A 25,834-nucleotide genomic window follows, 5' to 3' on the forward strand; every position below is an offset into this window, starting at 1 on the left:
TTCCCATATGTGAACCCAGTAACCCTGAAAGTCAGTCTTCACTGTGGGTAGGCTCTTTATCTTTTTTGGATTCAAATCTCTTATGTCTTGACTGCCAACCCACAAGCTTTCCTTGAATATCCCGTAAGCTGAATTCATCCAAAGCATAACCTATCATCCTTTGTCTTTTCTGCCAACCTTTCTTCTTGATAACAGCTTTATTGAGATGTAATTGACATACTATAAAACTAACCCATTTTGAAGTATACAATTTAATGGTTTTTAGTAAATGTGGAGAGTTTATACAGCTGTCACCCAGTCCAGTTTTAGAATATTTCTCCCCAGATCCTCTGGATCCTGTTGGGATTACAGGCGTATGCCACCACACCTAGCTAAAAATTATGTTCAATTTTTTTAAGAAACTGATAAAGCTGTTGTCTAAAGTGGCTACACCATGTGTTCCCCTTAGTGTCTTCACCAATACTTGGTATTATTTCTTTTTTAGTATAATCATTTTAATGGATGTGCAGTGACAGTGCAATTTTAATTTATCTTTTCATGTGTTTATTATCTGTTTATATATTTGGTGAAATGTCTGTTCATGTTTCTTGCCCATTTTACTATCATGCCTTTTTATTTCTTGTTTTATATTTTTTAATATCCCTGAAGGGGATGCACTGTTTGTGGAGGTGCTGCAATACCAGGTTGATGTGTGGTATAGACAGAGCAAGATCCTATTCCATCTCCCTGCTCCAAAAATCCATTTACTGTATTGTCCTATAAGAACAGATACTACACTTGATCTTAGCTAAAAGGCTAAGAAGCGATCATCATGCCTTTTTAAAAATAATAGTTTTATTAAGATATAATTCACTTGCTATATAGTTAATTCACAGTGTGCAATTCATTGATTTCAGTATATTCTTAAGGTTGTGGAACTATCACCACATCAACTTTAGAACATTTTTATACCCTAAAAGACTCTGTTTCCATTATTGGTCATTCCTCATTTGCCCCCAGTCTTCCCAGCACTAGGCAACTACTTTCCCTTTGAATGTGCCACTTATACATTTCTTGTAAATGGAATCATACAGTATAAAAGATCATCCGTGTTCTGGCAGGGGCTGTAGCTCAGTGGCAGAGCGCTTGCATAACGTGTGAGGGACTGGGTTCGAGCTTTAGTACCACATAAAAATAAACAAAGGCATTCTGTCCATCTATAACAGCATACTCAGGCACACAAAAATAAAATAAAAAAGATCATCCATGTTGTACCTAAATATGAATCTCATCTTTTTGTTGCTGAGTAAGCTACTATTATATGGATATACCACATTTTATTTATCCATTTATCAGTTAATAGACATTAGTGCTGTCTGTTTGTACTTTTTGGCTATTGTGACTAGTGCTGCTATGAACATCCAGATACAAATTGCCCTTTCTTCCCCTGTAGATGAGGGTTTAGAAGATAATTAAATATGTAAACCATTTGTGTGACACACTAGCCAGATTGCATGTCCTTACTGAATCAAAGTGATAAGAGCAGGCATTTATGCCTTTTTTCCTGCTGTTGGGTGCAGAGGAAAGAGGCAGTCAGGTACCCAGGGCCAACCCTGTTCTGGTATCAGTGTTTGCTACTGAGTGTAACCTGATGCCTGTTCTGAGGGCCCCCAACCTGGAGAGTCTCATTGGCCTCTGCACATGCTGCTTCTCCCTTTCTGCACACCTGCCTCCTGACCTGGATATTGCAACACCCACCCAAGTCACCTCCTGTCCTCAGCTCCACCTACAGACCTCTCCCAACAATACTTTATGCTCCTCAGAAGGATCTTTTAAAATACAATCCTTATTTCAAATTCCTGGTTAAAACTTTTGGTGATCCCTCATGCCTCTAGGGCAAGTTCTGGGCCCCCTTAACTGGTCATCAATTGCCTCTGGGTGATCTGTCTTCTGTCCATGTCTTGGCCCCCCCCTTACCATCCTGCCATCTATCCTGTCCTGAGGAGCTCCTTGAAGGCCTTGTTACCTCTTGGGCTCTTGCTTGGCCTCTGCCTCTCCCTTTGCCTGGAATCTCTCTCCCCTTCCTTGATTTTCTGACTCCTGGTCATGCATTTGTTTGTTTACTCAGCAAATGTTTACTGAACATCTGCTCCTGCCAGGCCTCATGCTGTGGATCTCATGTGATACTTGAACCTAGTGGGGGCAGCAGAGTTCAAGCAGCACTGATCAACTGTGGTACAGCTTTGAGTGAGGATTGGCAGGATGCCATTCTGGAAGCTCTTTCTGGTGCTGTTACCTCTGAAGCCCCTGTATGCAAGCACCTACCCCTTCCTTGCTTTTGTCAGATGAGGACAGTATCCACCTTGTCTCCATCACTCTCTACTCTGGGCTCCTGAGGGCAGGACTCATATCTTTCTCATATTTGTGTCTTCAGGCAGGTACAGACCTGGTGTAGCTATTCACTGACTGAGTGAATGAATGAACAGCCCATTACTTCCAAGTTTCTGTGAAACTGGTGACCTGCCCTTTACTTGTCGGCACTTTTGATACCAGGGACCTGCTTCTGCTCTGTTTCCCAGGTCTCCCTCCTTCTGGGTGAGCCCTTCTTCACCACCAGCCTGCTGCCGTGGCACAACCTGTACTTCTGGTATGTCCGGACCGCTGTGGACCAGCACCTAAAGCCTGGTGCTGTGGTGATGCCCCAGGCTGCCTCACTGCACGCTATGGTCGTGGAGTTCAGGGTAGGCAACCCAGAGAGCTTTGCAAAAAAACAAAAGCAGGAGAAGGGTGGGGAATCTGATTTTTTGCAGAGACCTTGGGTGCAGATGGAACAACTTAGACCTTGATGACTTGGGCTTTTCTTTTCATATCAGTGCACCACAGGGCTGAATAGGAGAAGCTTGCCATTTTAGAAAGCAGTAATTTGACATATGAAATGGAAATGGCTGTGTGTTGTCATTTCACAATTGTGGCTTATCAGAATAATTAAAAAATATAAATTAAGTGTTTCAGAAGACAAGCTGTGCGGCTTGCTCTGCTCTCATTAAGAGCGGAGGCTCGGTTGTTAAAGCATTCTGAGATGGGGAGTCAGCTTCTTTATGCAAGAAGAAATTGAAAAGCTTCATTTTAATTTTCTCATCAAAGCAGAACCACAGTTGCAGTCATTTTGGGAAAGGCATTTTTTATTAAAAGGATTTTGAAATGCTTTTAACCTGAAATGTAGAATGAATAGCGTTTGATATTTCTTTTATAAGAATAGCTCTGTCTGTTGGTAGCTTTGTGGTCCATCACTTAATTTCTGGACATTTCTTCTGTATTTTTTACCTGATAAAATTTTCAGGTGAATTCTGCTTCTCATGGCCAAAGAAGAGCTATAGAGAAGGATGCATATCCCTAGGTTATGTGTACCAAGAAGCAGAGGACAGAGATGGAATATCAGAGTGGACCTTTTCCTTGCCATCATTCTTGTGTTTTGCTTACGGCACTGAGCCTTGGAGAATTGCTTTATTTGGAGAGTTAAAAAAAAAAAAAATCCCAGGGTAGTCTGGACAGGAAGTGCCAAACTGTAGCCCGGTAGCACTGACTGGTTGTTCCATAGAGGAAAGAATGTAGTATCATAGAAGTTTACAGATTCCCAGTCGAGTCTTAACTGAAACTGCCCTGGCTCTTTGGTCTCTTTGTCCCTTCAGGCTTGGGAAATCTGTCCCAAGTGTGCAACAGGAACAGTAAGATTTGCCTCTGGTTTTGCTGGCCTCTTGACCCTTCTATTCTTGTCATCACATTTCTCTGTGGCTCTGGTTAGCTATAGACAGGTCTGTACTTTGCTCACAGGACCTGTGGCGGATCCGGAGCCCCTGTGGTGACTGTGAAGGCTTTGACGTGCACATCATGGATGACATGATTAAGGTAAGTATGGCACTGTCCAACTCATCCTTTCCACATGGCCCCAGTCCTGGCTTGGGTGGCAGAGGAGTGTGCAGAGAGCTTTTCTCTTTCGGGCAGAAGTCACATGTGCTGCCTGTTCTTGGCCCTGTGCTACAACCTCTGATTCAGAATCTTGGGCCAGGGTCTATATGTACATCACCACACCATTGAAACTGTTCCTACTAATGTCAACAGCTTATTTCTGTTGGGGCAGTCTTCCTGCAAGGCAGTTGGGTAACTTGTGGCATTTTCATTTGGGGGTTACTTTCTAGGGGAGAACGCTTGAGCATGGGGAGCATGTGCAGGGAGGTCCATCCTGCAGTGTTGTGAAGTGTAGCCCTGTGGTGTGTATGTTGTACTTTTGTACTTTCCCAGTGCAGTGTATGGTAGATGTTGGCAACACCCTGAATGTCCAACAGTGGTGGGTGACCACCAGGGTCTGTGTCCCCTACAACCCAGGGCAGTCATGACAACCACAGTGGTTTGTGTCTCTGTGAAGTTTGATCTGAAGAGTTGTGACATGTTTACACATCCACACAAGGATGTCATGGTCCTATTTTTATGATTAAAAAATTCACATATACGTACAGGGAGAAGGTGAAATAGTGGGCACTGCTGTGTTAGCTGTGCAATCAGAGAGTGGAGACCTTCCCCCCTTGTGCTTATCTTTCAGTTAACATTTTTGTATGTGAACATGGATTGCTGTATAAACATATTTTAAGCAAATAAATCCTGTGGGTATTTTCTATTTATATCTCACCTTCCCTTCCCTAGAAGTCTACTGATTATCCATGCTTCTAGAAATTTCCTTTTTAATAAATCTCCTTTGTGCCAAGAAACTGCATACATAATCTCTGGATCCCTCTGCTGTCTCTGGTTACTCCTGAGATTCCTTCCTAAGCACCCACCACCCTGCCTATCATCTGAAGTGTCACATATTCTGTGTCTTGCTTTGGTCCCTGCTCCTGATTCTGCCTACCTGTGCTGTCCCCTGTCCCCTTTGTAGCTGATAAGACTCTGCCACTCTGGTGTCTGGTCAGTATCTGCCTCCCTCCCCACCTTCTCTGATTAGATTTTTTTTTTTTTAATATTTATTTTTTAGTTATCGGTGGGCACAACATCTTTGTTTGTATGTGGTGCTGAGGATTGAACCCGGCCGCATACGTGTCAGGCGAGCGCGCTACCGCTTGAGCCACATCCCCAGCCCTCTGATTAGAATTTAACCTTTATTTTTTATTTGTTTTTTATGTGGGGCTAAGGATCAAACCCAGTGCCTCACCTATGCTAAGCAAGTGCTCTACCACTGAGCTGCAACTCCAGCCTAGTGTCTGCGTCTCTCTCCTGCATGCAGACCAGATAGCTGAGAGTGGCAGACATCTCCATTAGACTTGTGCTGCCCCAGCCCCAGTGCATCTGCCCTTCTGCCCTCAGCCCAGCGCCTTCCAGTGCTCCTACCTAAGACCTGGCATCTCTTCAGGGACATCTTCCTTCCCAACTTGCAGTTGGTTGTCTGATTCCCAGGGAGCCTCCAATCCAGTTTTTTCCCCATACTGCTGTAGATTCTGTCAGGGCCCCTTTGGGTTTACAGCCTCCTGCCGCTCCTGCTTCCTCTGCCTGGAGCCCATGTAGATCCTGAAGCTGGCCATGTTCCCTCTCTGGGAAAGGCCTGTCCCCAAGCCCTCCAAAGTAACCTGGGGCTGCTCCTGCCTCCTTTCCCTGCTTGGTTCTTGTTCAGCCATCCACTCTCCCGACCATGCTCCTATTTGAGTTATCTCCTCCAGACAGTTTCCCTGTCCCACTTCTGCCCACCCCAGCACCATTCCCACCCAGATGCCAATGCTTTCTCAGGCACTGGGCCTGCTTGCTTACGTGTTCATTTCTCCCCATTCCCAGCCTCTGAGCCTCCTGTCATTGATCTCACAGTTTTAGTGGTCAGTATCAGTGAACAGGTAAGTGTCTAAGCACCAGATGTTTCACCAACATAGACATTTGGTCCACAGAATAGCTCAAGAGTAGGCATTGTCCTCACAGGTAAAAGGGTAGAAAATGAGGCTTAGAGAATTGAAGTGAGCCAGCCAGTGAGTGGGCAGGGAAGGGAGAGCGAGAAGCGAACTGACCAGGTGCCTGGTGATGTTCTGTGAGAACATGCTGCTCCATGTGACTGCAGTTTTCCTCAGGGGCTATAGAGTTGAGGGGGTCCCTGGCATGAATCCTGGAGAGTCCCTGTGGCTCTAAGCTCAGCTCTACAGATACCTGCCCCTCCCCATTTCCTTCTCTCAGTCTGCCCTGGATTTCCGAGAGAGCAAGGAGGCAGAGCCCCACCCGCTGTGGGAATACCCTTGCCGTAGCCTCTCAGAACCCCAGAGGCTCCTGACCTTTGATTTTCGGCAGCCCGTTCCCCAGCAGCCTGTGTGTGCTGAGGGCTCCATGGAGCTGAGGAGGTGAGTGGAGACTCTGGGAGGGTGTTGGGGTGGAGGAAGTAGGGGCTGCTTTCCCTCTAGCAATTACTGCCCATATAGCAAAGTACAGCTTGCCTGGGAGATACTTTTGGCCCGTGGCATGTCCTCATCTCATCCTTGCCCTTCTTGCATGTATGGTGGGTCCCACAGCCTCAGGGAGGAGGACTCCAAGTGGGCCTTCCTCATACCTCTATCTGAGCTCCCCTGCGGGATCAACTACAGAGAAATGGGAGCTTGGTTACTATGGTTACCCACTGGACTGTTTTCCTGAACTCTCCTGGGATTAAAGCAGGTTAGGATTGGTGAGAGCTGCTTGCTGTGAGCCTGAGAGACCCTACCCAGCTCCAGCTTCCTTCATGTAGAAGAGTGCCTCCTAATACTTGCGGAAGCCCTGAGATAGAGCTCCCAGGGCTCTGTGCACCAGGTGACAGCACAGGCAGGCAGGACTGATGCCTGGCTGTCTTCCAGTGTATCTGGGAGGAGCCTGGCTCTATACCACTGGTCCTCTGCCTGTAGGGGCTGACCTGCAGCACACAGCTCTGCCCTGCTGTGATTCTGAGTGCTTGGCTAGGTACAAGGAATGAAGGGGAATCTGAGCTGCGGCTGCTCTTGCTATGCTTTTTATGTGTGGCCTTTATTTAGGTGGGGTGTGGAGAGTTAAGAGCACTGAACTGGATGGGATGGGAATGGTAAAGACCAGGCATTTCAGGAAAGCAGAGGGGAGCCTGGCCTGTACTCCCCCATTTCTGTGTGACTCTCTGTTTGACCCATCACTACAGGCCTGGGAGAAGTCATGGGATTGTCCTATGGATGGAATACCACCTGACACCAGACAGCACTGTTAGCACTGGCCTTCTGGAGCCTGTCGAAGACAAGGTAGTGCCGTGTGCACCAAACCCAGAGTGTGCTGACCCCCCCTTGTGCTCTGGGTATTCCTGTTCTGTGTTCTTAAAGCCAGATAGCTACTCAGTGGTCACCTGGCCCCCTAAGCAGATTTGTTTTTTTTCCCCACTGCAAGCTTCTGGGCTGGAGGCTGACCAGGAAGGTGGTTCTGGTGCCAGGGACCTTCTCCATCTCTTGATGCTCTTCCTACAGGGGAACTGTTGCTGGAACCCCCACTGCAAGCAGGGCGTGTACTTTCTCAACCCCACACTGGATCCTAGAGTGCCTCTGCTGGGCAACCCTCGGGCAGTCACCTATACTGTGGAGTTTCACCCCAACACCGGAGATATCACCATGGAGTTCAAACTTACAGACATACCAGATTGACCCCTACTCATTGAAATAAAGTGGTCTTAAGGCTGTGGGCTCTGAATGGGTTGTGGCTTTTGCGTGGAAGGGAGGTTGAAGGTGCTTGTCTACTTCAAGGGACCTGCTTGTCCTCGGCACAGCTCCAGACACATCAGGCAGTATGGGCCAGTGATTGATTTGAAGCCATGGAAAGGCCAGAGAAGCTACCCTGTTTGTGGTCCTGAGCACTCAGAAGGTTCTGGCGCAGTGATGTCTCCTGCCCTACCTACAATGGCATAGAGGCACAGGGCCCTCTTAGCCAGGCACTGCTCCTAGTGCAGCCTGCCTAGCCTGACTGCTTTCTGGGGTTTCCAGGTCCCTGCCCATCTGGCTTCATTAGGAGAGCCTTCAAGGAGTGGAGATGCTGAGCTGAGCTGTGGCTGGGCTCCTGGGGCTTGAAGATCCTGGTGGAATCAAGGTTGAGAGGACTGGGTTCTGGCCCTTTCTGCACTGGATAGTTGCATGAAGTTATATCCATAGGTACCTGGGCATCTGGCTTCAGTACATATCGGCAGATGGCCTGCCAATCCCCAAGACCCATACCAGAGAAGAGACTATCTCAAAGCAGTTTCTGAAGGGCAGCCCTGGGAAATCAGCCATCAGGAAGAGGAGCCAGGAAGTGCAGCCCTTTCCCATGTGCCCCTTTGTATCTATTGGAATGCCTCTGCCACCCCCTCAAAAGTGGAGCAGATGGAGTGTGTATGGTACAGATCACCCCAGCTCTGCTTCAGCAGGGACAGCCAGCAGTGCCTGCGGAGGCTTTCCCCACACACTCAGCATGCCCTTTAGCTCTTGACCTTTAGTTCTCAAAGAAAGTGGGAGACATCCAAGAGAACTCAGATGAGCTGGGGACCTGGCATTTGGAAGCAGACTTGAGTTGTGTCCCCATAGTCATCTCTCCTTGCCCCAGGCTGCCCAATCCCCAGGTCTGGAGCCTGCAGGGTCTGCTTCAGCTTGTCGCTCAAATAAGTACAGAACACCAGCCTTGAGCCTCACAGTTTTATTTTCTCCTCATTCTCCATCCTTCCTTTCAGCACCATAAAGGAAAAAAACCACCTCTCTTTTCAAAATATTTTATCAGGTGTAAAGATTGTTTTTCTTCTAGGGAAGAATCGTCTGGATATATAGTTGATAATGTTTTTACCAAAACCTTAGGTGTCTTACCATATAAAACCCCTAATGTCCCATGAGGATACAATACAGAAAAAAATACAGAAATTAAAAAAGTTTTTTTTCTTCTTTTTAAAACAGTATTTCTAAATCTCAGCAAGTTAATACAATAGTTAAAAAGCATCAAGGTTAATATTCATACCTAAAACACAAGGTGGTTTTGGACAAATGAAAATGAACGTTTCCTTCCTAAGCTGTTCCCACCTGCCTCATAGCTTCCCTTGAGATCTGGGTGACCCCTGTGACCACCTCCTCCCAGGCCTTAGATGCCACAGAATCTGAGATCTTGGCAATGTTTTTTGTTTCTTTTTTAAAAAAAATCGAAGTGGAAAAGCCTGGCTGTCACAAGCCCTGAGAGACCACAGGCATTCTGCCATGAAATGGCTGGCAGGTGGTCTGAGCTTCAGCACTGAGGGAGGTGTGAGGGGATCAGGGAGGCAGGATGTCCCTCCTCTGGATGTCAGGACCTAAGCAGAGAGAGGCCACCTTGGGATGACAGAAAATGACCGAGGCACAGGGCGGTGTGACTTGCCTAAGGCCGCCCTGGGAGTTGGGAGGGAGAAAAGCATGTGGCCCTGACTCCACACTGCCCTCACCCTCAGGGACATAAACTGCTGGAGTCTGGTTTAGGGGCCTAACCTTGGCTGGGCTGCTCTCCCTGTGTGCACAGCAGCTTAGGTCCTGGGGTTGGCCCTGCCCAGGCAAACCTTGCATGTGTATTTGGCTGCTCCCAAGAGTGGAGGACCTTCCACTCCATAAAGCCTCAGCAAGGCCCTGGGAGGCCAGGCCCTTGCAGGGTAGGGGCAGGGCAGAGAGCCTAGGCAGAACTGCCCTTGCATGAGCAGTTGCTTCCTGGCTCTGGGCTTGCAGGGATGGGACAGGAGGCCTGGGTAGGGGAAGTTCTTCCCAGACCAGGTGGTCAAGCAGATCGAGTGTCACTGTGGATGGATGTCCCAGCGCCAAGCTGCCCAGGCTCTGCAGGAATCTTCCTCCCCAGCACAGGGCCTGGCATCTGGCTGGCTGTTTGCCCCTTCTAGGCCTCTCTTGCTGCTCAGCGGGTGACAAGGCACAGCTTCAGTGCACCAGCACCAGGAAGTCCAGACAGCAGGGTCCTGGTGCTGCCCCCAGCCTTGCCAGGCAAAGCTGGCTACAAGATCAGGGAACTTCAAGACCAGTGGGAATTTTCATAAACAGTCCCTCAGGTTGGAGCCTGGCACCTTGAAACAGAAGCCTTCCTGTGTGACTGGGGAACGGCCCCTGCTGTCTAAAGGCAGGTGGCAAGAGGCAGTGCTTCTGTGGGGCCTGAGCAGCTACAGGCCTCCTCCCCAGGCCCAAGGCAGATGGGGGACAGTGGGCTGCTGGCCAGCTCTGCTGTACCAAGCCTGGGGTTGACCCTGGTTGCACAATGGCAGAGTGGCTTGTGTATGCCTGGATGCCAGCCAGTACAACTCCCTTCCCCAAGCCAGCAGTGGCCTGACCACCCTAGCCTGCACACCAGTGAGGAACAGGTTGCTCTCCACACCTTGGCCTCCTGCCCCTCGATCCAGGGTGCCGCAGAGCCATGACATTGGCTGGGGGCACTGTAGTGGATGGGCCTGGGCCTGGGAGGTCAGAGCTGCAACCCCCCTGGGGGGCAGGCAGGCTTTTCCTGAGCTCAGCCGCATGTGGATAGGGAAAGTCCCCAGGGAAGGATTGGTCCCGAACCAGAGAGGTGTCTGGAGGGAAGCAAGGGGCTGCAGAAGAAAGAAGAGGACATGTTGGCTTTGATAGAAGAGAAGAAGCTACAAATCTGTCATTTTCAAAAGCAGGCCCCCACCCCTGTATGCTGTTGAGTCCCCTTTCTGTAAAAAAAAAAAAAAAAAAGTGATGCCCTCTTGGATTTCTACTTATGGCTCCATAACACAGATTGGAGACTCCTGGAGGAGGCACCTGGTGGCCGGAGCCAGCTGGACCCTGGTGTCTGGGCTGGGGAAGGGACCCTGTATTGGGAAGAGCAAAGTTCTACCTAGCAACGTGCAGACCCTTTAAAGTGAAGGGTGATTTTGTTTTAACTTTTTATGTTTTCTTTTTAAAATGTAATCGCCCTTGAATGCAAAACCCTGGGAAAAGCCCTGGGCTGGCTAGTAAGGACACAGCCCTCATCCCGCAGCACAGTCGGCTGGTGGTGGAAGGCTGGTGGCCGTGCCCAGGAAGTGCTTCTTTGGCTGGTTCTGATTGTGTTTGGAGTTTGGCCTTGGGTGAGGCCTGAGCAGGGGGTCTGGGTGGCTACAGTGTGGCATGTGGCATGCGGGCAGTGTGCATGCGAGGGTGCAGGCATGCGAGACAACATGGGCAGCAGACAAAAGTAATGAACCCTGGACGAAGCTTGAGAAGAGATACAGAGAGTACATAACCCAGTCCTCCTACTAACCCTCGGCTCACAAACTAAGTTGTGCTGTAGATCTGTAGAAAATCATGTTTGGAAAGAATGGCACTGGTTAGGCAGCCAGGGGCTCCCAGGCTGGCCTAAGTCCTCTGTCCTTGGAGGGGCCCAGAGGCACAGAGCAGCGCTGCTTCCAGGCTCCCCAGGGACTGACGGGGGCTCCTTCCCTGTCCCCTACCCTCTTCCCCCCAGCACTGGGCACTCAATGGAGGGGACATGGCCCAGGGATGGGCTACGGCTCAAAGGGCTGACAGAGGCCCTGCTGCTCCAGATGCCGGCAAGTTAGCTGGTCTACGCCTCCTCCTCCCCTGAAGACACCATCAGCCGCATGGCCACCGGAAGGTGGTCCGTCAGGCCAGACAGTTGAGTGATAAAACTGAATTCTTCCACTTCCTGAGTTGGGGGGAGGGAGAGAGGAAGCATTCTGATTAGTCCCAAAGGACATCCTGCAAATGAGGGGCCTGGGGGCAGAAGATGGCAACCTCGGGGTCCCAGAATGTGGCCTCCAGGCTGGGGTTGTGCAAATGGGGCCTAACGGACTGAGGGAATCACAGCTCTCATTTTAAAAGAGCATGGACTGGGGGTGGGGTCCGAAGAGAGCCTCAGTGCTGTGGAGGGCTGCGGGGCCTGTCCCCAACTCACGGCCTTCCAGTCGGGGCACAGCCCCTCCTCGGCATGCAGCATGTAGTCGATGCGACGTCCATTGCCCTTTAGCAGGTCCTTCCGCCCCTTCTGACCAGACCCGGGACTCTTGCTAGTGGGGAAAGCCAGGTACTCCCTGCGGCCTTCCTCACTCTCCAGGACCCTGTTGATGGACAGGAATCAAGGTGAGGTCCCCACACCTCCCCCTCCCCTGCAGACACCATCAGGAACTTGCAAGCCCTGTGGTCTCTTTCCGAAGTGAGAGAGGAGTAGGTCAGACCAAATATCTGGCTCAAGTTCTGTCTTCTCTGTCGCTCCACAAAAGACACAGGCTGCAGGGAAGCCAAGGCAGAGCCTGTTGAGTTTCTGGCTGAGTGGGGCCCTCTGGGATCTGTCACAGGCTGTCCTGTGCCCATCTCGAGCTGGCCAGTCCTTGCTGTCCCATCTGAACTCAGATGTTGATCTCGGTACTCTCCTGGCTGTAGTCAGGTTGGGCCCCTACTTGCTCTCCAGAAGGGTCTTCTGCTCCAAGTCAATACAGACTCCTTTGGGGAATGTGGTCTTTGCCACAAGCTTCAGGGACCTGTCTTTCCTGGAAGCCTCTGTTCCTCCCACCCCATGACTATTTCAGGTGGCAGGAAGCTAAGGGAGCCAGGAGAGTACTAGGCCCCATCAGAAGACTCAACTTATATTGATCTGTCTCTAAGCAACAGTGCTATCTAGATTATGTCCCCAAACCCATGAGCCTCAATTTCCTCCTCTGTGAAGCAAGAATGGTTGCTGTGAATCCGAGATGCTTGGGGAAGCTCACTGCGTGCTCAAGGGAGGACAGGCAAGTGGGTGGGACCCACTTGGTTCTGGGTCTTTTGATCCCTTCCTGGCATCTTTGCCCTAGAGAGCAGGGTGCCTGGCTCCTTCCTTGCAGCCTTTCCCCTGGAGCCTGAGCATCCCTGGACAGGTGGCTTAGTATCACTCTGGGACTTCCTGTTGCAGAAGGCAGGCTCAGGCCAGGGGCCGAAGTAGGAGACACTGCTCAGGCTGCCAGATGGTTAATGCCTGGACACACTGAAATGGTGCCTGGAAATGTTGGGCCAGCTAATGGGTTTCTACCAGGTTTTTATCAGCCTTAAGATAAATACACTAATGACATTCAGAACATTGTTTCGGCTCTGAGATACAATCCATTACTGTCCTTTGCCTTTGATAATTAATTCCAGCATCAATGATCTGAGAGTTACTGATAGTCATTTTTTAATCATCATCTCATAAAAAGATAATTTTCTCAGCATAGGATGATGTTTCAAATTTAGTCTATAATCTAATTAATTGGCTCAAATTAGCTGCTAGGAGCCACCGCCATGGCTCTGTGCAGTCTCGGGCTGTGAATTATAAATCAGTTCTGCTGTTGGCCTCTCCGACGTCTCCTTTATGGAAGCTTCACTGGGTTCAAAAACGAAGCTTGGCTGGGATGTGACTGTGTCTACTTGGAGGGTGACTGACTTGTGTTCTCTGCTCATGTTTTCATTTGCCTAATTCATGCTACAAACTGCTAGTTCCTTTCCTCAGACACCTTACTTAGCTGCTCTGCTACAGGGTGGGCCTATGGCCAGGCCCTGGAAAGTGCTGGTTCCTTTTCCCATACCAGCAGGGCCCCAAGGTAGGCTGGGCCTGGGACAGAATGAGTCCTTAAAACACAAGGCCAGACTCTGGCTGCCAGTTTAGGAAACATCCCCTAGAGACCCCAGAGTCTTCACCCAGCTCTGAGCTTCTCAACAAGGCTAGTCCTGGAGTGTCAGGGCCTGAGGGCAGCAATAGGCTTCCAGCTTCTAGCTGAGACCCTGAGGCTGTCAACAGTAGGGGCAGATTCCCACAGAAGGAAACCCCTCACTGGCCTGAGCCAAGGCGGCTCTCCTGGCTCCTGCCAGCCTCATCTCCCCACCACCTAAGTCGGGACCTCAGGGTCTCATAGACCTGGGAGATGGTCGGGATGGGGTCCCACCAGCAGCAGCGTGGGTACTTACTTTTGCAGATTGTCAGGGGTGCACACATCCTCATCATAGAGGCCATTTGTGTCCAGCAAGGTACCTGGAGACAATGTCAAGAGTGGTCACTGGTCAGTGCAGGCAGGGTTCAGTCAGCCCCAATGGGCTGGCCTCTGTGGGTTGCGGCAAACAGGGTGCACCAGGGTCCCCAGCAGGGGGGCCTTGTGGCGGGGTCCTAGTGATCTTTCCTTAGGAAACCTGGGACCCCAGCACCCAGCCAGCTCTGACCCCCAGCCCCGCTCACCAATGGCCCACGGCTTCTCCTCCCCAGGCCCCAGGCGGCAGGGGTCCTTGTAGCGTGTAAACAGGGAGTGCTGCTGCTCCAGCTTGTCATCTGTGCGGAGAGGAACAGGGAGGAAATGCTGTGGGGTTATCACCTGTTCTGGGGGGCCTGCTCTTCTTGGTTCCTGTCACTGATTCCTACCAGATGCTGCCAGGTCGCTGTCCTTTAGGTCACCTTTAGGCCACCTTTTGTCACTGGTTTTCTGTGTCCTTGAGAACTACCCCATCCCCCACCCCATAACACTCACCTTAGACTTCAAGTTCCCTGTCTGAGGTCAGAGGTCATTGTCCCTCTTGGGCTCCAGGAGACAGTGACCTCAAGACCTTCCCAGTTCCTACTGCCAACTCTTGTGGGGGGCTGGCTAATGCTGCCCCTGCCAGGACTCCTGGCCTCTTCACAGATCTGAGTGCCTGGCCCTGAGGGAGGAGTGGACTCCATAGGTTCAGAAAGGGAGGGACTTGCCTGGGGTTCCCATTTGTCCTGCCAACTCACAGAGCCAGAAAGGCCTTTCAGCGACCCCTAGGAGGGAAGACCACTGAGTGGGGTCTGGCTAGGTGGGATTCACCCCTCCAAGAAGGCCTGTTGTTGTTGGGGATTGAACCCAGAGACACCACTGAACTACATCTACAGAGCCCTTTTTATTTTTTATTTTGAGACAGGTTCTCACTAAGTTGCTGAACTTGTTATCCTTCTGCCTTGCTGGGATTGCAGGCGTGAGCTTTTTGGTAGTGGGGATTGAACTCGGGGGCACTGAACCACATCCCCAACCATTTTTTTTATACTTTATTTAGAGACAGGGTCTCACTGAGTTGTTTAGGACCTTGCTAAGTTGCTGAGGCTGGCTTTGAACTCATGATCCTCCTGTCTCAGCCTCCTTACAGGCATGTGCCACTGCACCCAGCTTGAAAGCCTCTTCTCTTGTGTGCTGGGTCTCCACTGTGACTCAGGAAGATCTCAGGAGCACTCCAGTTTGGAGTTGGCTACAAGCATGTGACTAAGACAGGGGACCACAGGGACTGGGTGCTGGGGCAGGAGCTGCTGTACTGGGGATGACAGCCCCACTGCCCCATAAAGCACCCGTGGAAGATGGTTCCTTTCAGCAGGCTGGTGATTATGCGTTTTATGGTGGGGACCCCATTCTCCCTGCTCAACCTGGAGCTCCCACTGTCGTCAAGAGCTGCCTCCTTGGCCAAAAGAGATTTAAACAGCTACCATCTGCTGTCCCCAACTGAGGGCACCACCCTGTGCTCCCAGTGAGACCTTTGGGTTTCCTGCCTCACTGAGGACTAGGCTGGAGCTCAGACCCCATGTAATTACACCCCATCCTCAATTTGCTTTGGGAGCTGTGGCTGGTACAGGGGTGACAGTCAGTAAGGGTTCCAGGCAGAGGGAGGTTTAGAGCTGCCCAAATCTCTTGTTGGTCCTTATAAAATTAAAAAAAAAATATCTACATTTTTTTTTGGTTGTACTGGGGATTGAACCCAGGAGCACTCTACCACTAAGCCACAGCCTGTTTTTTAAATTTTTTATTTTGAGATAGTTCTAAGTTGCTGAAGGTCTTGCTAAGTTGCTGAGGCTGGCCTTGAACTTTCCATCCTACCTCAGGATCCCAGGTTGCTGGGATTATAGGCATGTGCTACCATGGCTGGCAAGATCAATTTTTTGTTTAAATCAATTATTTAGAATTTCACAGTTGATGAACTTGGAATCTTTTAGTTTAAAAGTTTAATGCATGATGCCCACTATTCAAATTCCAGCTCAACCACTTACTGGCTATGTGACCTTGAGCTAGTTATTTAACTCTGAGTCCCGGCTTCCTTTTCTACACCAGGTGGAGAAATACAGCACCTTCCTCTTAGGGTTGTTAAGAACCTTAAATGAAATGGCAGTTAGAGCTGAGCCTGGTGGCTCATGCCTGTAATCCCAGTGACTCAGGAGGCTGAAGCAGGAGGATCGTAAGTTCAAGGCCAGCCTCGGCAACTTATTAAGAAACTTAGTGAGATCCTAAGCAATTTAGAGAGATCCTATTTCAAAATAAAAAATAAAAAGGACTGGGGATGTAGCTCAGTGATAGAGTGCCCCTGGGCTCGATCCAACAGAGAAAAAGAGAGGGAGTGATGCGGGTGAGGGGGGAGGTGAGAAATAGAAATTAGAATCCCGCCTGGTTCAAAGTAAGTGCGGAATGTATGCTCTCATATTATTCACTAACTCTCCCTGAGTCCGAGTTTCAGAGGCCTTGAGCCTCCCTTGTCACAAGTTTGTTTTTAGGGCATTGCTTTTTCTCCTGCCAGCAGCCTCTGAGCTTTCGAGGTAGAGCGTGGGTTTCCTGTTCTAGGATTTCTTGGGGGCAGAGACATCATAGTCTTGCTAAATTTCCTGCCCACGCTCTCAGGAGGAGCAGGAAGTTTTCTGAGCTGCCTAACTCAAGTCTTTCTAGCTGTGACTGAAGCCCACACCCTGCGCTGCCCAGAACAGCAGACCCAACTGGGGAGGGGGCCTCACCAGAGGAACAGTTGTCAAAGTTCAAATCTCCGCAGATGACGTCAAACACCACCAGCTCCTCGGGGTTGGCTGCGCTGGACGAGGAGGTAGATTTTCGGAAATCAGCCAGCCAGTCCTGAAGCAGGTCCAGCTGCTCACACCGGATGGCACTGTCCTCTGCAGGGCAGACAGACATTGGATGATGAAGCTTATGTGGGGGGCCCCAGCTAGGCCCCAGGCACCGATCCCACCCTCAGAAAACCATGGCCTGCAACCTACCTGGTGGGGCATGCAGGTGTGTGCAGGCGATGTACCCGACGATTCTTTGGTCCTGAGGTGTGCTTCCCACCTGCACCTGGGGGCCAGGGGAGGGAGGTGGGGGGGCAAGGTGTCAGTGCACACCCACCAGTTATCATGGCTTAGGGTACAAAGGATCCCTCTTGGTCAAACCCTCTGGAGCCCTGTTTTGTGCCAGGGTCCTGGTAGTTTGGGGTCTGGGTAAGGACATGACATGTCCTGCTTCTAGGAGCTTAAGGCCAGGTGTGGGAGAAAGATGCATAAATAAAACATCCACCCGTGGTGTCGCACTGCCCATGAGGATCTATGTAAGGCTTTATAGGGGCAAATACAGAATACACAGACAGGTTTCTCCCCAGTCCCTGCCATCTCCTGGTGGCCAGAGCACCCACCGACATGACCCTCAGTTCCTGTCCACTACATACATGTGGTGGCTCTGCCTCCCTCCCCCAGCCACATGCCAGACCTGATCCCATCTTTGTGCTTCTTCCCTCTGAACCTCAGGCCAGACACCCCTCCAGGCAGACCCAGCCTCAAAGCCTGCCCCACCCTCTGCTCTGAGGGGCCATAGACCCTGCCACTCTCCCACAGTCCTCACTCTCTACCCCTGTGGCTGCATGGCAAGATGCTTCATCTGCTTTATAGGCCATGGTTCCCTGAGGTCCCTCGGTCTTGGATGAGAGCTCTGGCCTGTGTGTCCATGGCTCTGAGTCAGTTCTGGCCTGTGTTCCTGGGCTCTGGGCCCAAGACCCTGGGCTGCTCCTTCCTCCACAGTGGCCTCTTCATGCCTTCACACTTCCACTCCACTTGGACCTCTGTCCTGGCCTCCTTGCTCACCTCCTTTATCAAGGACTCAGCAAATCTAAGTGGGCTGGAGCAGAGGAGGCCACTCTGTCCACCCCTGCCCAATCTACACATGACCCTGGCAGGCTGTCTCCAAGTGTTGGCTTAATAAAACTGTACATCATAAAGATGACTCAAAATGGTCCCACCCAGGTGGTAACCCTCAGCATAAGATGGGTCCCTGTGGTTGGGGCCAGCATGGGATGGCCACAGAGAGATGCTTCCCTCCCCAAGTCTGAAGGCTTCTCAAGACCCTCTGAACATGTTACACCTGATGAAGGTCACTGGGGAAGAGTCCTTCACCCAGATACTTCCCAAGGACTGGCGTGGGTACCTGTCCCTGGAGGCCTCTTTTGATCCTTATCTTTCCAGCCACCTGCTCCAGGGGCCCAGTTGGCATCTGTCTCTCCTTTCACCTCTGAAGCTGGGTTGGTATCTTCTCTCCCATCTAGACTTTCTCATCAGCAAACCACCCTACCTTTCTCCAGCTCCTCACCTATCTCCCAGCCTGATGCCCATCTTCCCTTCTCTGGCACCCATAAGATGAATGTCTGGCTATTTGAAAATGGGCTCTACAGCTGTGTAAAACGTGGCTGTTTCTAAACTCACGTGCTCACCCTTCACTTCTTGCCCATACACCAGATCCAAACCCCACAGCATCCCCTGCCCCGAGAATGACTCTGTGAAATCACGTGTCCTCGATGCCTCCTCTTGCAAAAGCACAGTGCGTTGTTAAACCACAGTGCTCCAACAGGGCACAGGATGGCACTGTCACCCCCACATTCCTTGGGGAACACTCTGTGAGCACTTAGCACTTCTCACCCCAGCTGCAAGGTTGACACTGAATGTCTGCTCTTCTTATAGATGGACACACTGAGGCCCAGAGAAATTAAGCCATGGATCAGGAGGTTCAGATGGGAAGGTGGGTGTGGATAAGACCTGGTGGCCCACACACTGCTCTTCACTGCTTTCTGAGCTTCTGGTACCTCTGCCCGCTTCTTTCCAGCCACCTATTGTTGGTCTTAATGTGCCAGCCTCTCACTTGCTCAGCACTTATTGACACTTGCCCTGTGCTGAGTCCCAGGTAGGGACAGGGCACATGGGCAGAAAGGCACCTGACTCTGTCCTGTTGCCCTAAACCTGCCCAGAGGGAAGACACCAGCGCAACAGCAGGGCCACAACCGCCTGTCACACACCCTGCCTCTTCCTCTTATTCGGAGTGTGATCTTGCCAGGACCCACTTTATTATTTGCTGGGACTTATTGATTCCTGGCTCGTGTCCTCGGGAGCCACAGAGTCTTGTGTTTCTCTTGCAAAAACAAACAATCACACCGAGAGTCTGTGCTTTTTAGTCCTGGTGGGCAAAGACTGTCAACAGAAAATGTGCCCAGAATAGGGCTCTGTCATATTGAGACAAGAGGAATTCCCGTCCCTTCCTTCACAGGAAGCTGCATTTCTCTAAAAGATCTGAAGTTCCAGAGTAAACTGTGTGTGCAGGCCTGGAGGAGGGAAGTAACAGAGGAAGGGAACGCTGTCAGCACCCTTCCTGTGTCCCTACCCCTCCTTCCTAGCCCTTGCATGTGCCAGGCACACGCTCCACTCTCCAGGGCAATGTCTAAGCCCTCAAGGCCACAACACAGCTGGGCACAGAGCTGAAGAGCACATGAAGGGAAGAGCCTGCTTGTGCCAGGCATAGAGGCCCCTGGGGGAGTGGACAGAGCACAGGCTGCGAGGAGAGACCCAGCGAAAAGGTGGACCTTCCTGAGGCAGTGGAACATGGCGAGGGGGGTCAGCTCTGGCAAGGGAGGAGGAGGCCCAGCTCCAGGAACTAGGCCAGACAGCTACAACCACACTGGGCCAACACAGGAATGGAGCCTGGGCCAAGGTGGTAGGGTTGGAGACATAGGGTGGTGCCAGGGATGTTGGAAAGTAAAACGAAGAGCCCGGAACAGACAGGGTGGGCCCAAGGAGTGGCCCAAATGGCTTTTGGATAGTAGAACTAGGAGAGGGCAGCTCGGGGCAGATGCTGAGTTTGGTTCAGGGATGAATGGGATGTGTCCTGGAGGCAGTCAGATGCGGGGCTGGGTCTCCAGAGGAACATCTGGGCTGAGACAAAGCTGAGGGTCATCAGCAAGGGCAGAAATGGAAGCCATGGAGTCACATTCCCTAGGGAAGGTACAGGTTTGGCTGGGATTGTCCCGGCCCGCAACCTGGGCTATCAGCAGCTGTGCAAAATGTGGCAGACTCATGCTGCCAGATCTGCCGTGGTGTCAAGAGAAGTTGCAACCTGGGTTTTATGTAAAATATCTTGATTTTTAAATATTTGTCAATTTAAAAAAAAGTTTTAATGACATGGACCAAATTAAACATATTTGTAGACCAGTTTGAGAGCCAGGAGGTAGAGAGAGACAAAAAGAACATTCATCACAGAGCCACAAAGGAGGGGCTGTCCCAAGGAGACCATTGTTGACCTTGGTGGGAACAGTGGTCTGGGTACCAGACAAGGAGGGAAGTGAGGGGACATGTGGGTTGGCCTGCGCTGAAGTGGATGGTGGTGGAGAAGTGTCTCTGGCCTCAGAACCGTCAGTAATAGGGCAGGGTGAGAGGGCACACTCTCTTACCCTGAGTCTGACAATATATACCCTTCTTCCCCAGAAAGTCACTCTGGTTTCTGAGACAAAAATATACCCACAGAACAGAACACCAACGAACCATATGCCAGAATGGGAAGGCTGGATCTACTTGCCAGAGGAGTTTTCAGCATCTTTGACTGTGAATGAAGAGCCAGAGCCCCGACTCTGTCCTGGTGGAGCCGCACAAGAGACATCGAGCACCTGGAGGGGAGCCAGGGCCCTAAGGTGCCCGCCTGGCCCCATCAGACTCTGTGGAGACATCCGCCCTCACTCCTGCAGGTGACAGTTCACACACCAGCATTTTCCTGGACAGGCTGAGTGCGATGGTATTGAGATGGGAACTAAGAAGTAAGGGGACCCCACCTGCTCTGGGCCTCTGAGCCGTGCCCCTTCCTGCTGAGCATCGATTTCTCACCTTAAAGGAGAGAACCAACACCCACAGCAGCTGCTGCCTCTGTTGGGGGCAAAAAGCCCTGTTCTACATCAGCTGGACAAGTGATGCTTCAGAAAACTCTGGAAGCATCAAGAGTGATTTTTGGATAGAGAACAAAAAGTCAAAATTCTTTGCATCTCAGGCTCAGTGGAAGATAATGTGTAATGACCAAATTACCATGGTCTGAAAACTCCGATTGCATCCAAATTAGCAGAAATAATTATGATTCACTTTAATTAGTGACTATGGAAGCAAAGCCATGGGCTGGTGGGCAGAGAGCCTGGCCTGGCAGCTGCTGACAGCCAGGAGGGAGGGCTGTTCAAGCCAGTGAGGCTGATGGCCTTGGTGAGCTGGGTGTGGTCATGCCTGCACTCTTTATTTGCACTGGTCTCCGTCTCTTGCGAATGGAGCTGGGGCCTGTTTTCTCCTCTTCCTCCCCCATCGCTGCCATCATCACCATGGCTGTCACCACATGAACTACAGAGTGGCTCTGAATCCCTCCCAGGCCTCACCTCGATGGTTCATTCCCAGGCTGCCCCCATTTTACAGACAGGGAAATGGTGGCTCAGAGATCTGATGAATTGTCTCAGATCACCCAGACAGTTTTGCCTGGATTTTGTCCCTATGTTTGTATTTCTCTTGTCATTGCACTGGTGACAAGGTTCAGTCCCATGAAAGATCTTGTCTGCCTCCCCTTCAGCCCCCAGAAGAGATGGGGGAAGGATGCCCAGCTGCAGCCCACCTCCCCACGTGGCTCGGGCATGGCTGGCATGTGGCCCTCAGGTTGGCCAAGGCCTCCTACCTTGAGAAACAGAGCTCCCTTAGAGGCCAGGGCATCGAAGCTGCGCCCGTTGGGGTAACAGTGATAGGCCACGTCCATGACTGGGTAGCGGCTGGCAAAGAGGAGGCCGCTGTTGAGACACTTGAAGCTGCAGCAGCCGCGGCAGCCGTAGACCCCGACGTCATACAGGATGTACTCAAAGTAGCCATGCAGCTGCTCTTTCAACTTGGCAGCTGCCCGCTTGTCAAACACCTCCTGCAGGCACAGGAAGTCCAGGTTGGCGGGGAAGAAGGCCGAGACCTCATGGTCAAAGGCCTCATCTGGGTGCCGCCTCCTGCGGGCGGCTTTCTTCACCACCGAGGCCTTGTACAGGAGCTTGCTGTTGGCACCCGGCTCCCCGGCGCCACCGCCATCCGGCCCAGCTCGAGCCTTCACCAGGGACTCCCTGGAGGCCGAGGGGCTGCCCAGGCTCCCCGAATCCCCATCCCGCTGATTGTGGTTGGGCGTCTGGCCCCTTGGGCCTCCACCAGCCCCATTCCTGGCTTGGCTCCCAGTGGCAGGGTCATCGCCTTCAGGTGGCCGGCCCCCCTCCTCGCCACCAATGCGCACAATGCAGGCGTCCTCAAGGTTGCCATCAGCTGGGTCCCCAGGGGCCGGGCCATTGGCAGCCTCGTCACCCGGGTGACGCCCGCCATCACCCTTGTATTCCACAGAGGCTGTCCTCTTAATGCTCCCAGGAACAGCCCGGGCCCCGCCATCGCCGCCCTGTGGTGACACGAGGCTGCTGAAGCTGGCCGCGCTGATGGAGGTGTTGGTGGGGGAATCAATGTAGATTTTGATCTGGGGCCGGGCCGCCCCATTGCGGATTCTCTGCCCGATCTCTTTGGCCCGCGCTTGGGTGTTGAAAAGGTTGTTGAGCCTGGCCAGCGAGTCGGGGAGGAGGCAGAGGTTGGCGGTGGCGAAGCAGAAGCTTTTGCCAGCCCCCGTGCCCTTCCATTCACCAAGCAGGGCTGCCCCGCCAGCCGGGCTCTTGTCTTCCAGCCGTGAGTAGGTGTAGGGCCGGCGGGCAGACTGCAGGGGGGACCAGAAGAGAAACCCGAGGAAGGCGAAGGGCAGAGCGGCCACTAGGAGGGCCAGGTAGACAGGCGTGAAGAGGGCGGTGCAGAGCAGCTGCAGGCAACACGGGTCGTCTGCCCGCTGGCGCTTCTCGTAGGTGGTGGGTATGAAGGAGGCCGCCAGCCGGTCCACCAGCCAGTAACATGGGAAGATGAGGGCCCAGGACACGGCGTGCAGGGCGGACAGACAGCTATTGGGAAAGGGGGTCGTGTACAAAACCATCGCAGCTCACTGGGCACCACGGCCGGCCCAACTACATGGTGTCCGTGGCAGCTGCGGCACTTTCCTGGGCAGGGGTGGGCACGTTGGGGGCAGCTGGAGGAGGGGTCACCTCCTTGAGAGATTCGACTCTAGATGGCTACTGATGAGTGCTGGCCGGCAGGTCATGGATCACCTCCGTGGGCCATGCTGGGACATCGGGGCCTAAGGAGAACCTGCAGAGACAGAAAGTGAGGAGGCTTTTATTGACCTTTAAGGAGCAGGACTGTTCTGGTGGGAGGACCAGGCTGGAGCCAGCAGGCTCCTGGGGCATTTAGAGGTCAGGAGACCCAACTCACTCAGTTTGTCTACCTGTGTTTTATCCTCCTGGAGTAAACAGCTTGGGCCTGACTGTCCCTAACTGTCTGGATCTTATGACCTAATTGCTTGAAAAATGGCCCCAGTTTTCAGATGGCACAGGTTTGTGGGTGCCAAGGGGATATGCTAGAGATCCTAGAAGATGCCTGGTTGACACCGGCAGGAGCAGCATGAAGTCCTTCTGAAGCCAGAGGCATTTTTAAATGGGTGGACAGTGACCCTGGGTTAGAGAAGCTGCAAGCATGATGTGTCACTGAATTCAATTAGGTCAGGACGCAAGACAGTGTGGCTGGCAGGGCCTAAGACGAGAGTGGCCCACGACAAACAACCCCACTCTGGCTGTGGCCCTGCCGGGGGACCCAGCCATAGGCTCCACTCCCTCTGGACCCCAGCAAGGACCCCTCAGCCCCCACCAGCACGGATCCTGGTATAGCCTATGCCTTATCAACTGCCAGAATGACAGTTACCCAGTTACAGGGACCCTACTGTCCCTGGGACTTTTGGAGAAGTTCCCTAGGATGTGTGGGTCTGGTCCAAGCTTTAGTTGTTCTCTTGCTGATTCTTCAAGATGCAACCCCAGAAAAGGCCTCAGCCACCTGAATATGTCCACCCTGGGTCCAGGTCCCAGACTGTACAGGAGCCACGGTGGGTCTCAGAGCAGGCCCAAGACTCCACCCAGGAGAGGTGACAGGTATGTTTGTGGTGCAGAGTCTGCATCAATAAAGATAGGAGTCTGCATGATCAAGAAGCCTCTGTGGGCCCAGGGTGTTCCTTCTGAGGGGAACTTGAGTGAGTGTGATCCAGATCAGCCAGGTGATAGTGCTTACTGTCCCCACCCAGCTTCTGCCCCAGTACTCTGGTGGGTCTGAGTCCACAGTTCACCCTCTCCTCCTCCTGAATCCTTGGTCACCCAAGTCAGGGACCTGAGTATCATCTGGACTCCACCCTATTTCAGTTCTCATGTCCCATCTGTCCCTTCTGGAATCCCTGCATGGATCCAGGACTGTGTCACATTTCACTGACTTCATCAGCCTATACCCCCCACACAACAGCTGGAGGGACATCTCCTCAGCCATCTCCAGGCCTGCCCATCTCTATAACCCTGGTGCCCCTCTGGTGCTTGTATCTCCCTCCCTCTGCCCTTTGCCTCAATTACCCTCTCAGCTTAGAAATCACCTTCCCTAAGTCATCTTGCCCAGGTGACTTAGGTACCTCCACTGGGGGCTCCTATTCCCCTCAAGAATGGTTCAGTCTCTGCAGTTCTGTGTCACAAATGCTTTGGGACATGTCCACCTCCCAGGAGACCAGAAGTGTCTGGAAAGAAGGGGCTGACAAGGGCCCAGGAGCCCCAGGCTGGCACAGGCAAGTGCTCCAGAGATGAGGTGAGTGAGTGGGGGTTGATTCTCGATGCTTCTGGCCAGAGGGGAGGCAGTCATTTTCCTGACAGCCCCATGGTATGAGGGGGTTGTCTATGTGGCATGTCAGTGGCCCAAGCATACCCACAAGGCCACCAACCCCAGGGCTGATGGTGCAGTGCAGATATCTAAAGATGAACCTAAGCTGGTGGCTCTGTCTGGTTCTGAAGAACACATTCACAAGGGTTTTACATTCTTCAGGGGAAATCAGTGTGAAGGGAACGCTGGAAGCTCACAGTGCGGGTGAGTCCACACAGACCACAGTGCAGAGCCAGCTCTGCACTGGGCCTCAGTAAAATCTGGGACCTGAGCTTGGGGTTCAGTGCTGAGAAGGGCTAGTGGGTGTCCAGAATCTTCCCACACCTGCCATCTGGCTTGGGAAACTCCAGTACGACTCATTCATTCTTTAATGTCCTAGTAATTCATGGCTGTGAGAGGGGTAGGCTCAGCCAATCAGCAGCCCTGGCCAGAGTGGGAACCGTGGAAGAAGACATGGAGCGGCCTATCTGGACCTCTGTCTCTGCTGCATCCATGGGGCCAGAAGCAGAACCTGTGGGTTCTATTCCTGTGGGAGCAACAGCGGGTGGGATGGGATCTCCTAAGGCTTTTCAGATACCAGTGATCCCTGCATCTGCCACCAAGATCCTAGGGGAGGGCCCAGGCCATACTCTTGGAGCCACCTGGGCATCACACCAAAGTCTAGGGGTACACCCACTCCTGAGTAACCTTCTGTTTTTCCTTTTCATTTCTTTCTTTCTTTCTTTTTCTTTTTTTTTTGTACTGGAGATTGAACCCAGGGGCTCTTAACCACTGAGCCATATCCCCAGCCCTTTTTATTTTGAGACAAGCTCTCATTAAGTTGCTCCAGGCCTCCCTAAGTTGCTGAGGCTGGCTTTGAACTTGCAATCCTCCTGCGCCACTGAGATTATAGGCATGCACTGCCGTGCCCAGCTTTCTCTCCTCATTTCTGGCTTGAAGTCACCAGTCAACACCATCCTCACCTGAGCTCCTGGCTCACCTGGGCACTGTCCTCCTGTCCCAGTGTGCC

At 51.9% G+C, this 25,834-nt stretch overlaps 2 protein-coding genes and 1 pseudogene across 3 annotated transcripts in view; 1 reads left to right on the plus strand and 2 right to left on the minus strand.

Moving 5' to 3' along the window:
• Prmt7 (protein arginine methyltransferase 7) overlaps positions 1 to 7,677 on the plus strand; it is a 36,696-nt gene extending 29,019 nt beyond the window's left edge. For both annotated transcript variants that reach the window (XM_027933204.2, XM_027933203.2), the window contains exons 14-18: positions 2,559 to 2,720; positions 3,811 to 3,885; positions 6,184 to 6,344; positions 7,142 to 7,238; positions 7,458 to 7,677. In XM_027933204.2, the coding sequence (XP_027789005.2) occupies positions 2,559 to 2,720; positions 3,811 to 3,885; positions 6,184 to 6,344; positions 7,142 to 7,238; positions 7,458 to 7,631 (669 nt within the window). In that variant the 3' untranslated portion in view covers positions 7,632 to 7,677. The remainder of the gene's footprint in view (positions 1 to 2,558; positions 2,721 to 3,810; positions 3,886 to 6,183; positions 6,345 to 7,141; positions 7,239 to 7,457) is intronic.
• Positions 647 to 807, minus strand: LOC114090988 (U2 spliceosomal RNA; annotated as a pseudogene).
• A 960-nt stretch (positions 7,678 to 8,637) lies between the features above and the next one.
• The window catches only part of Smpd3 (sphingomyelin phosphodiesterase 3), a 30,719-nt gene continuing 13,522 nt past the window's right edge, over positions 8,638 to 25,834 (minus strand). Inside the window, exons 3-9 of the mRNA XM_027933206.3 lie at positions 21,701 to 23,229; positions 16,972 to 17,047; positions 16,714 to 16,869; positions 14,173 to 14,262; positions 13,908 to 13,971; positions 11,887 to 12,049; positions 8,638 to 11,637 (exon numbers count right to left, since the gene is read on the minus strand). Of these exons, the coding sequence (XP_027789007.2) occupies positions 11,536 to 11,637; positions 11,887 to 12,049; positions 13,908 to 13,971; positions 14,173 to 14,262; positions 16,714 to 16,869; positions 16,972 to 17,047; positions 21,701 to 23,017 (1,968 nt within the window). The 5' untranslated portion in view covers positions 23,018 to 23,229 and the 3' untranslated portion in view covers positions 8,638 to 11,535. The remainder of the gene's footprint in view (positions 11,638 to 11,886; positions 12,050 to 13,907; positions 13,972 to 14,172; positions 14,263 to 16,713; positions 16,870 to 16,971; positions 17,048 to 21,700; positions 23,230 to 25,834) is intronic.

This window comes from Marmota flaviventris, chromosome 18 (genome assembly GCF_047511675.1).
Source record: "Marmota flaviventris isolate mMarFla1 chromosome 18, mMarFla1.hap1, whole genome shotgun sequence".
Taxonomy (NCBI): domain Eukaryota; kingdom Metazoa; phylum Chordata; class Mammalia; order Rodentia; family Sciuridae; genus Marmota; species Marmota flaviventris.